Source organism: Populus trichocarpa, chromosome 4 (genome assembly GCF_000002775.5).
Source record: "Populus trichocarpa isolate Nisqually-1 chromosome 4, P.trichocarpa_v4.1, whole genome shotgun sequence".
In the NCBI taxonomy this organism is placed as follows: Eukaryota; Viridiplantae; Streptophyta; class Magnoliopsida; order Malpighiales; family Salicaceae; genus Populus; species Populus trichocarpa.
Genome location: NC_037288.2, coordinates 23,295,457 through 23,311,479, shown reverse-complemented (window position 1 = coordinate 23,311,479; position 16,023 = coordinate 23,295,457). Strand labels below are relative to the sequence as shown.

Sequence of the window (16,023 nt, the reverse complement as noted above, 5' to 3'; positions counted from 1 at the left end):
TTGATTTGATTTGGAAAAGGGTTTGGTTATTATATTATCGGGATTATTTTTATTTAAAATAATGTTGTTTCAATTTTTAAAAAAAAATCTTTAGATTTAACTTGAAAGGAATTGAATAAGTTTGCTCAGTCAACAGGAATATCATGGATCAATTAACTTGATTATCAGTTTAACTTAAAACCTGGGCAAGTTAAGTTTTAGATGAGAGTACTGTTCTAAATCAACCTCCTAATCAGCCGAGTTTAACAACTCGCTATTATACTACTTCTTTGAACAATATTTTGTGTTTTTTTCTTCTCTGTTTTCGATCAAATTAACAAAATTGCTTGCGAAGATAAATATTGGTGTAATTGATGCCATTATGGTCTGGAATATAAACCATTCACATGGGTTGCATGACACTGTATATAGTTCAAATTAATGGGACAGTTGCTGCATTAAGGCACTATAGCTAGCTAGTGAGATTATAAATTAATATGAGCATCATTAATTTTGAATCACAGATCGACTTGGTCAGACCAGGCCCTCTTCGACGGCTCATCATCATCAAATTAACCTATCAAGATATGGCAGGCGGGGTCTTCTTGCTAGCAAGGCATATAACCATGGCTCCTCCAAGCAGAATTGATGGGATTATAAGCCTCTTAACTTATTAATTTTGAGTTCTAGAGGGAGGGAGAGATTTAGGGTCCAATTTCTTTTCGAAGAACATTTCTTTTCATAATTCTTTTTGTGGTTCTCTCTCATTTGTCCTCTCCACTCTCTGACACACTGCTCTCTACATGGCGTAAACCCTTGATGCCTGATAGTGCAAGCAAAGCAAAGGAAGCACCCCCACCTTCTTCTTCTTCTTCTTTTTTAATGCCCTTCACTAAAACACACTGTCTTCCTCTTTGTCAGTAAAAAAAACTGCTTTTCTCTCTCTCCTCTCTCTTCTTTGTGGCCCTCAACACTTCTATAAGCTCCTTGTTTAGTGCTTGCTTCCCCAGCAAAACCCACCTCCTCTCAAACTCTCTCCCATCTCTCTTCTCTCTCTTATCTCTTCTCCTTCACCGCCCATTTGTTACACTCTTTTTTCTCTTCAAATCCTCCCCCCTCTTAGCCAAAACCTTCTTGTTTTCTCTTACAACCATTGCGGAAAGTGTTTAAGCTCGGTGTCATCAAATTAGACGAGTTCATTGTTGATGGTATATATCTTGTCTTCCTATTCTTTAAGCCACTTCTTTCTTTCTTTCTATCCATTTTTCCCAACTAGCTAGCTCCCATGCTCCATCGTTTTCTTACTTGTATTTTATATATGTAGGGTCTAGTGTTTGAGGGTTGACTCTCTCTTCCCCTCCCCCCCGATCTCTCTGACTCTCTTTCAAGAAATGGAAATGTCTGGAGAGACAAAGTGGTTCTTTTGATCATACATCTTGGTATTGACAGCTCCTGAGTCTACACCGCTACTGAGTCTCCTGCTTCTTTCCTTTTCTTCTAAGTTGACCGTTGAAGTAAGAATTAAGATGGGTGTTCATGAAGGTCTAGGTAGTTGCTGAAACTTTTTTTGCTTTAATTGAGTTTTTTTTATCAAAAGATTGACCACCCTTGTCTGTCTTCATCATATAGCAACTCGATCTCTTTCTTTCTGCTACTCGATCACCTTAAGCTAGCAAAGTCCAAAGCTCCTGTGATTCCTAAGATTAGGTCTTTTGTTTTTGCTTTTGTCTCCTTTTAGTTTTCGAGGGTGTAGAAGAGTTTCTAAGATCGATAAATATGGTGTCAAGCGTTCAAAGCTAGGTTCTATAGTCTCCAAGTGTGTTGTGTTGCTTCAAGAAAAGTAGACCATTGCCATTATTAAAAAGGAAAAGGCCTGGGATTTTAAGAAAACAGCCCACTTTTTTAATTCTAATCATTAAGCCTCTTAATTGTGCTTCCTGTCTGGTTCTTTCTCTTTTGGTCTCCAAACAAACAAACAAGAAACAAGTAAAATATTTGTCCAAAAAGTGGAGAGGAAGGAAATGGAACTTTCAAGTCATGAGGCGGGGATCCCCATCCCACTGAACAGTACATTTGGGGGGGCTCATGGGCATGGACATGGCCACTTGATCCATCATGATCATCCTGCAGTGCCCCACAACCACAACAATATCATCTCTTCCACAGCACCACAAATCCCCAGCTCCAACAATGGCACTTCCATAACAACAGCAAGTATAGACGACAATCATGTGCCTTACAAGAAAATGGTTAGGTACAGGGAATGCCTCAAGAACCATGCAGCTTCCATGGGAGGGAATGCCACTGATGGGTGTGGTGAGTTCATGCCCAGTGGTGAAGAGGGTAGCATAGAAGCTCTCACTTGCTCAGCCTGCAATTGTCACAGAAACTTCCACAGGAAAGAAATTGAAGGTGAACACACCTCATGTACCGGAGATCATTGCTACCATAACAGCCCAGTACATTTCAACAGGCTTGGAAGGAAAGTTATTTTAGGTCACCACAAGAGCATTCTAGCCCCTGAGGCTTTAGGCTACCCTACAGCTACTGGTACTCTTATACCCTCAAGAGCATCAGCACCCCACCACCAGATGATAATGTCCTACAACATGGGGTCTCTTCCTTCAGAATCTGATGAGCAGGAAGATGGAGGTGGGGTACTGATGGCCAGGCCTGCACAGCTGATGAAGAAAAGGTTTAGGACAAAGTTCTCACAGGAACAGAAGGAGAAAATGCTCAACTTTGCAGAGAAAGTTGGGTGGAAGCTACAAAAGCAAGAAGAAACAGTAGTGCAGCAGTTCTGCCAGGAGATTGGTGTCAAGAGAAGAGTACTCAAGGTTTGGATGCACAACAACAAGCACAGTCTTGCTAAAAAGAACCCTTCCACCACCACAACCACTTCAAACAGTTAAGAAGATTAATTAACCCAGCACATTATCATCTCTCTATCTCTCTCTTAAGTAGCCAGATTTGGTTTAACCCTACTTGTCAGTGAAAAGTAATTACTCTACTACTACTTTTTTACACTATCTTTTTTTTCTTTTTTTCTTTCGGACCTGTTTCTAGTATTTAGGAAAATTGGGGTTTAATTAATCATTGGAGATTTCAGTCTTCGGGTGGTGTTTTTGTCCATTAATCCATTTTTAGTACATAGAAGTGGATTGATTATGCGCGCAATGCTTGAGTTTAAATTAGTACTCATCATCTATTTAATGATATATATTCATCATAATTAATTAATCCATAGTTTAATTATGGTACTATTATAATACAACCATAACATAATTATGCATCAATTAATTCGCATCCATATTTTATAATATATCGTACGTGCATATTCCAATTAATTACTTAGCATGTTGAGCATATCATCCATATATATTGCACATAATCTGGTGTTGAGATTTATTCAAGATTTTTGTAACTATATATTTGTTAACTTAAGATTGGTTAAACGGGTATCTCAGTTGGTATACAGGTTATAATATATAGTTTCTCATTTAATTTAATATAACCCTAAATGAGAGTAAATGGCCATTTTCAATCTCAAATAACAATAGCAATAGCAGTAAGAGAATAAAGATCTAGAGAGAGCGAAATCAGGGTTGGATTGGTTATTTTTTATATAATTATTAATCTCGGGCTGATTCAACAGGTTGATTTAAAAAATCTAAATAAATTTTTAATTAAATAGTATAATAAAATCTAGTTTATCTAGCTGAGTTTTTAATGACTTGGTTTAAATTCGGCTATGTAAACACCTGGAAAATAAAAAGTTATATCCTTTTGAATGATTTAAGGAATCCAGATCTCTTTCCTAATCGAGGGCATGAAAACTATAATCCTAAATCAATTCATGTAATTGGAGGAGGACTTTGTCTGGCATGTTAATTTCAATAAGTAGGTATTGATGGTTAAAAGAGCAGCTGCCCACTCGATCAACATTAATTTCTGCATGGTTTCACATGCATCACTTTGTGTCATTAATTCTGTTTTGTTTTTTCGACTTGACTTGTGTCGTTAATTGAAACACATAAATCAAACCAAAGCCATCCACGGCCTATATTTCAAGTTTTAGGCTCCACCCCTGTTGGTGGTTAAACCTTGAGATTTTCCATTTGAAGTTTTAGGTCAAATAACCCAACTCGGGATTGTTCTGACACAAGATTCAGGTAATAAATTAAACAAGTTAACCCGAATCTTTTTAACCTAATTCTTTTCTTAAAAAAAATAAAAACAATGTTATTTTGAAAGAAAAAAAATCAATTGAATTTGACCGGTTAATCGAGTCACAAATTGACTAGCCAAGTCAAATGAATCAACTCCAAGTTACTTTTTTTAGACCCAGCCTGGGCAAGAGAAAGGTTAACCATATTCCGGGTTGACCCATTAGGCCTAACCGAGTTTAATACTAGTGGTTCAAATGCATCTTTCTCAGTTTCTACAGAAATAATAAATTTCTACAACATTAGTGGAGGAATATAAAATTAAAAAGCAAGCAACTTTACATTCTTCTCAATTGGCATCCCAAGATGCAGATTCATTATGCAGTGGAAATTTCAACATAGATCACCTATATATATTTCTGTCTCTTCTGAAATGATATTGTGCATAAATGATAGTGTGTGTATATGGTATTGTAAATAGTTAAGGTAGTGTTTGGTTATTATTTAGAAATAAAAAATAAAGACAATAAAAATATAAACTTATTTGGTTGAAGATCATAACATAAAAATAAAGAAAATTTTGAGTTAACTTTGATGGCAGAAGACTAAAATAAAATATATTATTATATCTTATATACTATTACCAAACATAATTTCATCTTCATTTCTAGCTTGTTCTATTTTATTTTTCTTATCTTTATTTTTTTCTGATTCAACTTGAAAAATAAACCTTGAGGATAACGAGAGTGAAACCAAAAAAAACGAAGTCATCCTCGTTAAAGAGTCCGCATGATCTTCTGGGCCAGTATTTAATATTATTGAGGAAATATTTTATGAGATGACATCCCCGTTGACCTATTCTAATAAAAACTTGTGTGAAACTCTGGTGAAAAGTGCTGGGACGTATGGCCAATCTACCACCCATACATTGCTAGCCGTTTGAATGGATTATGTTCACAAGAATTGGGCCCACAAATCAGGATTCCTGGAAGAGAAATATAAAAATAACGGCAACTTCTTGAAGAATAATATATAAATTTTTAAAACAACATGGCTTTTGTTTGCCACTGAGATATATTTTCCTCGACAAGCCAATCAATCAGGAGAGCATACTTCATTTCATGTATGTGAGAATATTTGTGTGCGTTTGTGTATACCGTAAATGCATAAGCATGGCAGTTTTCACTTCACACTTGGTTAAAATTAAAACGACAGCGAAAACAAAATAAATCTGCTATCCAAGTACCAAAAAATCAATGTCTCGTCACTTCTATCCCCAGAAAAAGCAAAAGCTAACCAGTCATACACAGGATGCCAAGAGATACAGGCAGCAGACAGGTAGCAGATGTGATTGAAGTTGAATATGCTGCTGAAAAGCAGTTCTATTATGACCTGCACTGTTAAAAATAATGGTGCTCGTGACTTGGAAGTTACTGTGTACAGAGAATGGTCGCAGAAAAGAAAATAGCACATCATTCTTTAATCTCTTCTAACATTTGAGCAAACGTGAAAAGCTTTGATCTTAAAATGCATTTCAATGGGTTCTTACAGAACATTGAGGCAATGCAGACTGTCTACAAGAAGAACAAAGACAAACAACAAAGAAAGAACCTAAATAAATAAATAAAAAGCAAAAATATACAAAAAGAAAACCCAAAACTTTTCTCGTATATGTATTACGATACAGCTTCATTCTATAAAATGCAATGACTTGAATATACAACTCAAAGCCACGCCTTGGCATATCCAACTTTATCTCTAAGCAGCACTGTAAACTGCATTGAGGGTGCTTAATGGAAAAAACTGACCAGCTTGATGTGCCCATGTTCACCATGGCCCTGCCATCTATTGTCAGCTCTTTAGGTGCATGTTTTCCATGATTTGGCGGTTGACCTGTCCGCAGTATCGAATGTTGTCTGAGCACCTGACTTTACAAAAATGGAAGTTTTGAGGGTAAATTGTCCCGTTTAGCTATTTAACACGAGCCTAGCTCTGCCGGGATTAAGATGCGATTCTGACATTCTCCAACCCTAAGAGAAAAAAAGAAAAAAGAAAGCATGCATGTCAACATGAGTATCATAACCATATCAGACATCAAGCATCAATGTCCAGAACACCCAATCACATTGCGGAATTTGATTTCATTCTTGGGTTCATTTGCAACAGAGCGGAGATGTTCAAAGATGGCGCTAGCTCGGGCTAAAAACCGAAATGCTTTCCAATAGCAACCCCTGGGCAATGTTGCACCAAAAGGCACTTTTGGGTGTTTTCAAACACCAAGTTTGAGTTAGTTAATATTAATATTTCTAGAAGCCTGATGTTGGGCAGTTGGGCACTTGAACCACTGATTGTACATCAATTTAAAAGGGGATGTCAACCGATCTCATCTCTTCTACTTCTTAAAAGAACTGCAATTGTAAATGTGATCTAGTTGCCAAACATTCTACTGTATACAAGTACATGTCTAGTCTTCCTATTTGTTGGCACTTAAAATATTTCTCAAGAAAGGAAATCATCACAAAAGCCAACAATCTGTAAAGCAAGCAAGTGCAGTGCACGGCACATCTAAGATCTTTCCCTTTCTACAGTGAACAGTTGTTTGCTAGCAGATATAATGGTCATAAACAAGATCAATCGACTTCTACTTACTTGTTCTGCAGCTTTACTTTTGAAAGGAGCATACAAGGTTGAGACCATCTTGCACGACTCAGCAATATGAGACTCAAGATCAGCAGCTGAGAGGATAAAGTTTGAATGACCATATTCCTGCTGCTTGCTGGGTGAAGAGCAATTGTTGTTTGATGAATGTATGAAATGCATAAGCACATGGGCCTGTAGTACAAATAATGTGTATAAATAGGCAAATTCTTTCTTCCTAATGTAACAAGTATAGAATTCAAAGCAGTCAAATATCTCTCACGTGGAATGCTGCTTTTACTATGTCATCCGGCTTTGCTTGATCCTTGAGCAATGCATACACTTTATCCTTTGATGGGTTATAAGTCACTATATATCTCTCTCTCTGTCATCGTTCAGTGACACACATTCAACAGATGTAAGAAATATAAATGGGCAATCAATGCAAAAGAAGTACTCGATCCATAGTGGTAAAGATAGATTAACCACACTCAAATATGCTTCCTATCAGATAGGGGCATTACCTCGAAGAGAGGCTCGATGGCAAGATATGCTCTTGGATCTTGAAACGCATCTTTAAACCTTGGTCCTGCCAAACAGTGGGAACAAACCTCATATAAAATCAGGGACAGATGATTCATGTATGTGTGATTGTATGCTTGTATGCTTGCAAGAGAAACAATCCTAATTTTATAAGCATACCTAGAGAGATAGACCTATCTTTCAACCACGGAAAATTGAATATATTTTCCTTCACATTCCCCTCGTGCAATGAGGGAACTTGCCCTGCAGATGAATATAAAACACAATGTGCGTGAGAAAAAACAAAATCCTGCTTAACCAAGGAACTCAACTTAATTTAGTAATATCATGCAGCCACCAGATTGAAGAAATAAATACAATAATCTTGTTTCATGCAGAGCACATATAACCTGTCTTAAGAAAAGACTCCACAGCCACACTGAATCTGGCCCCGTTCAAGGTGTGCAAAACTACAGATTTAACCTATAAAAAAGCACATGCTGGCAGTCAGGACAATTAACTCAACTTCCATTATCACATAAAAAGAAAATTAGAAGTGTGCCAATATAACACCAATGCTCTCTCTTCATAATCATACCTCCTGGTAAGAGCTGAGGACGTACCCACATGAAAGTAATGCAAATGTGGTAACCAGGGATGGATTTCTTTTTGAGATCATTATGCTCAGCCCAGTTCCCAGCTTCAAAAGACACAAGTTCCCATAAATTAACATCCAAGCGAGACAAATACTCGCATGGTTCATTTGTTATACAAAGAAGATATTCTATATGAACTTCAAAGCATCCAAATTGCAATACCTATTCAATACTTTTTAAGTAATTGCATTAAAGCAGTTGATAAAAACAATGCAATGCCGCCATACAAAAATCAATTTACAAATACTGTTTTGGCAATCTTTATTATATTAATAAAACTGATCCAATATTGTGGCATTTTTTTTCAGAGATTCGCAATTGGTTAAAAATTGATTTATAAATCAGAGTCTCTGCACTTCATAAATTTGAGTAGGATTTGAATACCATACCAAATCAGCCACGTTGCCAACACATTCTCCCTTGGCAGTGACATCCCCTATGTTTTCTCCTTTGGCAAAGGCTTTGTAAATTGGTGTACGAGTGGATGTTGATGTTACAGCAGCAACATTCTATAAGAAGTAATGAAGAATATGAAACTGTAGAACCAATTCAAACAGGTATACATTTTGCAAACAAGTGACTATCAAACCTTTGCCACATTAGCAGCACAAGCCAAAGGAAGAAAAAGGTGTGGGACTGCTGCAGTTGCCAACTCCACCGCAGCACCCAATTCCATGAGAAGGTCCCCCGCAAATCGCAACTATAATGCATTGTTAAGTCAGCTACCACCCTGTAAGAACTGCCTGTGCAATTAACTGAAAATTGATCAACTGTACCTGTTTTAGATCATAATCAAATTTCTTTCCTTGTCGTGCATAAAGCATTTTTCCAACACGACCAGCACCATCCTGCAAATATTAGATAACATGATGAATTTACACCCACAATTTATATGCTACATTGGTATAAAGGCTTGTTTGGTTTATGATCGCATGGATAGTGCAAAAATCCATAAAGCGGAAACCCAACTGATTTGTGTATAAGGCTTTTTTGTGACACAGACACACAAACACAACATGTTTGTATATTTTTGTAAATGGGTGGATGGATGCATGCTTGCATGTGGGACTCGAGACTCAAGAACAATGTGAGCACTTAAGACATTTTCTTTTGCAATTGCTTCTGGATGCAAGAGAAAATCTTTTAGATGGTAGCAGCATGAAACTCTAGAAAGTAATTGAACCAGAAGCATAACTATTTATGCAGATGTGGGGCTTGATACACACCCCATCCTTGTACTTGATCAATTTGATTAGTTGAGTTCCTCGAATAAAAATTTTGTGCATAAGTCACACTATGTTTTATTCCTTTTACAATCAGGACATTCCATTTGAGACATCGCGAGTAGGTGATGAATGACACAGTAAATGTGTGAAATCTGCCATTGTAACCAAGTTTGACCTGATATAGTCCCTCACAAAAAACAATTACATGAGAAAACTAAAAAAATCAATTTTTTTTAACTTGATCACAAATAAAAACATGATTTAATTAAAAAATAAAACCTAAATCTAATTAGAATGTAAAAAACAAAAAAAAAACCTGCTTTTTTTTCTACAACTGGATTCTCTCTCTCTGCAATATCTACAATAACCTCAAATCACTGATCTTTCTCTTTGTGTCTCTCCTTAATCCATAGATTACCCTATCCCTTCCATGAAAAAAACAAAGAATCCCTAAATCATTACAAACACCTAATCAATCCAAGAAACACCACGTCCTTTCTTTAACTCCCCACCACCCCCTCTGCCGCTGCCGACTTGGCACTCCCAATGTTGGCACCCTATACATGATCTCTCTCTTGCCTCACCAAGTTTTCTAATCCTTCTCTAATCCCATCTTGTGTTGATGTTGATGTTGAGATTTAGCTTCTGGTTTCAGTGATTCTTTCAGTTTTTTTATTGTCTCTGGATTTTGTTGTTTGATCAGGTGGGGCCTATTTTAGCTTTATTTGGAAAATCAATCACATGGGCTTATAGTGATAGTATCAGCTGTGTAGATTTTGACGCAGGAAAGGGGACTTTAATCTTGTAGTTTCTAAATTCAATGTGAAGATGACTTCTACACTTTGACAGCTTGCTTAGGTTTTAATCTTACGGTGATAAGATTAGTAACATGAGCTTATAGTGATAATATTAGTTGTAACTTCTCGTCCCTAATTTGTTTTTCTTTAATCCCATGCCCTATCAAGCACTATTACAATTACTACATCTTTGAAGAATGTAGTAGTGGATAGCCACTTTCTACCACTCATTTATAATTCCCGTGGATGAAGCAATTCTACAAGGTAAATCTAGGCTTGGCATGCATTGTCGGCCATTCATGCACCTTAGAAATTGCTGCTTGGTAAGATAATTGAGCATTTTTAAATTGTTTTGAAAATCATGAGTCTGTGCATAGGCCCCATCGAACATCAAAATTCAAAAAGACATCTTTATGAATAAGTCCATTTTATTAAGAAACAATAAGGCGCAATTGGCAATCCCTGTTACTATTAAGGCATACAACCAGTTAGTCTGCCACAACAAATCTCTAATTGCAACTAAAAGCAAGTGTCAAAAATATAAATTTAGTGTGTGAAACCTTGTCATACATAACTAATAAATGACAAACAAAAAAACAAAAGCAAAATGACATAAAAAAAAACTTGCTTTTTGCGAAATGTATAACTATAACCCTTACCTTGAGAATCCAATTGATAGCGACAGCCCCAGGAATAGCTTGGCTCTTAGAGACTCCAACTGAATTCAAAAGGGTTTTCGTTGTGAAAACTCCCATCGCTCCGCCAAAGAAATGCTGCAATAAAAGCAGAGCAAAAAAGTAGTTAAGTATATTGCCCCTCCCCCTAAAAGCCAAGCCAGCCCTAACCCCAGCCTCGAAACAAACGCACGCATACCTTCAAAGCTCTCCAAGTCATGTATGGCACATAGGATGGAATAACACTATCAGGAAAACCTTCAGGGACTACATAGGATCTAATGAATCCCATCAATTCCTGCACCATTAAATCACTTCATGATAAAAATCCACAATTTCTTTAACAATAATAAATAATTCATCAAATAAAATCCAGAAACCTCAACGGGAGCTTGCGGAGTCTGCAATCCAACGGCGCGAATAGAATTCTTCTTGAACCGTCCAGAGGCGTCTCTCTCAGCGACATACTTCCATCTCCGGCCATCAATTTCCTCACAACAAATCAATCTCAAGGTGGAACCGAGAAATTCGTCTTCTAGAAGAGCCGATTGAGAGAGTGTGGGTGGATTGGCAGGAGGAGAAGGAGAGGGAGAAGAAGCCAAGTTAGCGCTTATACGCAGCGTTTCACGGACAAGACGACGCGCTTCTTGTGAGGAAGTGGTAGACGTGGTTAGGCTTTGCGCCGTGTGGTTCGGCGATTGCTTCATTTTGATCGGAGGCATTGAAGATATGGTGTCGTTTTGTGTTGTGGGGGCGTGGAGATGGGAAGTGAGTGGGATTTTATTGAGAGGAGAGGGCTTTGGAATTAACGGGAAAAGGAGAGAGGAAACGGGTGCCATTTAACATAGGCAGGTGGCCTGTCCCTACACGGAAGAAGATTACGATTGGCAACCACCAAGGGGAAAACTGAAGTGCGTGTTCGGGATTGTCGTGAAGTTACTGTTAGAAAATATCGGTTATTTCTTAAAATATTTTTTTATTTTAAAAATATATAAAAATAATATTTTTTATTTTTAATATTAACATATTAAAACGATTGAAAAATATATAAAAATTATTCAAGTAAAAAAATCATAAAACATAGTTTTAACTACAAAAATAAACATCATCAAAATTTACTACTTTCAAGAGTAAGATGGTTATAAAGTATTGAATTGATTTTTTTATAATTTTGATATGTTAATATTAAAAATTAAATAAAATATTTAAATAAAATATATTTAAATATATATTTAAATAAAAATAATATTTTTAAAAAATAGTATTTATTAAGCTTTAGTAATGTAGTCTAACCGTGTTTTGATTTAATTATGTATTTAAAAGTATTTGGTTAATTAATAATTATTTATATTTATCTTACTAAAAAATCTTTTTTAAAATTTTAATTAAGAAAATACTATAATTTATAATATTTTAAAAACTTAAAAACTACCATGATACAATCACAAACTAAATAAAATAAAGCTTTTCAACCAAAAGGAAGAAGAATAGCTTAAACAGATGGCCTCTACGAAGGATGCCACTAGCCTTAGAAATTAATCTTTAACACCAAGAAATGGTCACGAGCCCGGTAAAAAAAAATTCTAGTGTAAAAAAAATATTAAGGTGATTCCAGTATTTTTAAAGAAACAATAAAATATAAAATCTAGATTATTAACTTAACATGGTTAAACAAGCAAAGATAATTTAATAATATAATTTAATAAATACATCATAAACAACACGAACAACAACAAAAACAATAGTTAAGTATAAAAAAATATTTTGTTAATATCATACTCAAGATGAAAAGTTAGAGAATTACCGTTGTTTTGCCGTGAACACCGCTCAATCATTAGAAAGAACTTTTTGGAACAGTTCAAGCTTCATTACGAAAGGTTCTATGACGATATCAAAATAATGATCTAAAAAGCAAACTAAATAAAATATCATGAGAAGAACATCTCATGTTTATATTCAATCAATTAATTTAATATAATTGAAAAATAATATTTTTTTAAAAAGGTAAATTTAACAGGGACATAATAAATAAAAAGACCCAAGATAACTAAGGTCATCATTGAAATTAGTAGAAAATCCTATAGAAAAAAATAAAAAAATAAAGGAGTTCAATCACCAATTAAAAAAATATTAAGGGATAAAACTAGAAAAAAAACTTAAAAACATGGAAAAAATGAGCAAACCCGGGTGAATTTTCTAGAACTCGATTAATTTTTCATAAACACAACCTATGAAATTCTAGACTTGAATTTAATTAAGAAACTCAATTTCTAAATCAAATTGATAAAAACAAATATCAATTAATATAATGGGGACCAAATAGGCTAGCTGTAATCGATTTAAATATGATTCTTTAACTTAATAAATTAATTAATAATTAACTTAGTAAAAAAAATTAAATTAACAATATAACTAACTCCTTGGTTATATTTTTTTAATTTTAATTATTTCTCCAATTCTACCATTTAAAAAGAAATTAAATACAAAAAATATGGTTGAAACTTGAAAGAAAAAGGGTTCTTTTATTATTTTTAGATGAATACCAAACTAATTTTTTATTTGTTTCTCTTAAAAATAGTGTTTGAAAGTATGGTAATAATTACTTTTTAAAATATTTTTTACTTAAAAATACATGAAAATAATATATATATTTTTATTTTTTAAAAAAATATTTTTAATATTAGTATATAAAAAAATTAAAAAAATACAATTTCAAATAAAAAAATTTAAAAAATAATGAATTCTATCACAAAAATATACAGCAAAAACAAACGGTCCCCGGTAAACAAGAGAGCCACACAGCTGTAAACAAAGAGCATCTTGCTCCTGCTGACGTGGGAACGGCTGGGGTTACAGGGATTGGATATAGTAGACACGTGGAACACTGCATCTGACGTCTCTCTGATTCAAGATCAGTCCACGTGTTAAAAGCAACTCGGTTTCACAAAAAAACTGTCCTGTCCATGGTATCCGAGCTTCCTTCCATTTTGCGCACGTGGATGTGCAACGCGACAAATTAATCTACTTTTTCGATGAAATCAAAGCAAGAGATGCGAGACAATGAACCTGTCGGAGGAAGTAAAGGACGATCAATCATTTATTATTAATTGAAAAAAATAGGTTAATCTTGTCCTGTTATATCAAATTAGTTATTGGAAAGTGTTTTTATATAAAAAAAAATTCAATTTATTTTTATTTTTATATTATTTTAATGTGTTTAAATCCAAAATAAAATTTTAAAATAAAAAAAATATTATTTCAATCTATTTTAAAAATATATATTTTAAAAAATTATTATTATTACACTACCAAAGAAATTTTTGATCATGCAAATTGACTTTAATAAGTGTTTTTGATCATGCAAATTGACTTTGATCAATGTTTTTTTTATTTTCTAGCTGCTTTGGTGATTTTTTTTAACATGTGTTTCGATAATGTTATTTTTTCATTCATATAAAAATAAGATTCGCTATAATAACTAGAGTTTCATTGTTATGCAAGTGAAAGCTAGCAAATAAATATTTATCTGGTAACCTCTGCATATATAATCCAATTCATGAATTAAAAAGAAATAAAACTTTAAAATGCATGAAAATTCATTGTTCAACTAGACATGAATTATTATTCACCACAATAGTATATTACCGTTTTGCTTTCTCAACAAAAAATCAATGGTATTAGTGTTGGGGTATAATGATATTTTTAATTACTTTTTTAGTTATGCCCTTTAACATTGAATTGTTTAATAATTGAACTTCATAGTTCTATTCAGTTTGCGTTTGATAGGGTTATCCGATGTCACAAGTAGGTCGCATATTTGGCATGCTATCCCAGTTGGACTCGAGTTAAGTTGTTTGGCCTTTTTTACTTTGTCATTTTTTTGTAAGTTCATTTATTATTGTTGTCTTTTTTTGTTCATATTATCTAAATTAGTCGAGCTTATTAAACACAACCAAGTCAATGACCTGCTTTTCTATGAATGCTTGCGTCGCCTAAACATTGTTTTTTATATTGAAAAAATTTTAGGTCGGTTTGTGACGTGATGCATATATTTTTTCTAGTATAACTAAACGAGAAAGGTGAAAATTATGATTAAAAGTTATGATATTAACTGAAATGAAATAGAAATTGATGATATTGACTTAAACAGTGAAGAAGATTGCTTAATTGATTGGGATCGAAAAATTTAAAAAATTATATCGAGGTACGAAGCTCACAACCGTAAAAACAAACCCTACTATTTTGAATCAGATGGTCAAGCATTGATCAACCATGATCGAACCTTAATCAAAATTCTAATTTAAAATCCTATAAATATTCCCTGAAAAATCAAAATAGGGAGAGGAGAAGTGCAAACCCCAAAAATAAACTTTTACAAAAAAAAAAAAACTTAAAATTAACTTTATGGTAAAAAAAAGGTGGGGTTAAATGTATAGAAAATTAAATAAATTCCATTGCTAGAGGGGATTTTAAAAGATGTAAAGAGGTACAAATCAAATTGTAAAAAAAAAAAGAATGAGCCAAAGTATAATTAAAAAAGAATGAGACTATAAATACCCTATTCTCTCCTCTATATGGCCAGCAACATTGAGACAAATAGGACAGGGAGGATTTCAAATTTTCTTTCATCAGAATTGAGAGAAAAACACTAAAATTGTTAAGTCCACACAAGTTTTAGATTACTAGGTAGAGAAAATATCATTTAACAAATGAATTAACAAGAAATAAAGTGAAAAAATTGTGAGGGAAAGAGAGGAGAGGGCTGGTTGCATGTAAGAAGGAAGGGGTTGAAAGTTTCCAACAAAGTAATTTTCAATAAAGTGAAAAAAAATTTATTAATGTTTTTTTTTTAAGTTTATTAAAATAATAAGGAACAAATCTTACAAATTAAAAAGTTGAATGAGAATAAAATTAAAAAAAAAAATCTAATTTAATAAATTATCTCAAATAAAATAAATAATAATAAAAATAATAGAGATCAAATCTAATAGATAAAAAAATTGAAAGATGATGAAATTCAAATAATAATAATTACAATTTCATAAATTATTTTAAATAAAATAAGTAGCAATCAAAAGAATGAGAATCAAATTTGATAGATAAAAAAATTTAATTAAAAAATAATAAGAGAAAAGTAAATAACAATAATAAAAATAAGGACCAAATTTAATATAAAAATCAAATTAAATCAAATTTTAAGGGATGAAATTAAAAAAAAAAAGATTCAAACAAAATATATAGCAATCAAAAGTTTGAGGATCAAATTTTACATAATCAACAAATAATATGATATTTCTAATTTTTTCCACAATTTCTGAAAAGTGTTTCCTGTCCAAAATTAAATGAAAACACTTTCCTGAAAATCA

The 16,023-nt window shown here is 33.5% G+C and overlaps 2 protein-coding genes across 2 annotated transcripts; one reads left to right on the top strand and one right to left on the bottom strand.

Annotated features, from left to right (window-relative positions):
- The first annotated feature begins 671 nt into the window (after window positions 1-671).
- On the top strand, window positions 672-3,156 carry LOC18098374 (zinc-finger homeodomain protein 4). Its single transcript, XM_024599680.2, has 2 exons — window positions 672-1,187; window positions 1,304-3,156. The coding sequence occupies exon 2, from the start codon at window positions 2,001-2,003 to the stop codon at window positions 2,889-2,891; it is 891 nt and encodes a 296-aa protein (XP_024455448.1). The 5' UTR covers window positions 672-1,187; window positions 1,304-2,000; the 3' UTR covers window positions 2,892-3,156.
- A 2,484-nt stretch (window positions 3,157-5,640) lies between these two features.
- On the bottom strand, window positions 5,641-11,486 carry LOC18098373 (protein root UVB sensitive 6). Its single transcript, XM_006385032.3, has 13 exons — window positions 11,038-11,486; window positions 10,857-10,955; window positions 10,643-10,756; window positions 8,737-8,808; window positions 8,550-8,660; window positions 8,350-8,469; window positions 7,903-8,004; window positions 7,715-7,787; window positions 7,485-7,568; window positions 7,307-7,371; window positions 7,066-7,167; window positions 6,795-6,977; window positions 5,641-6,175 (listed from the first exon to the last, which is right to left on the bottom strand). The coding sequence occupies exons 1-13, from the start codon at window positions 11,377-11,379 to the stop codon at window positions 6,113-6,115; spliced, it is 1,530 nt and encodes a 509-aa protein (XP_006385094.2). The 5' UTR covers window positions 11,380-11,486; the 3' UTR covers window positions 5,641-6,112.
- Between the last annotated feature and the right edge of the window lie 4,537 nt (window positions 11,487-16,023).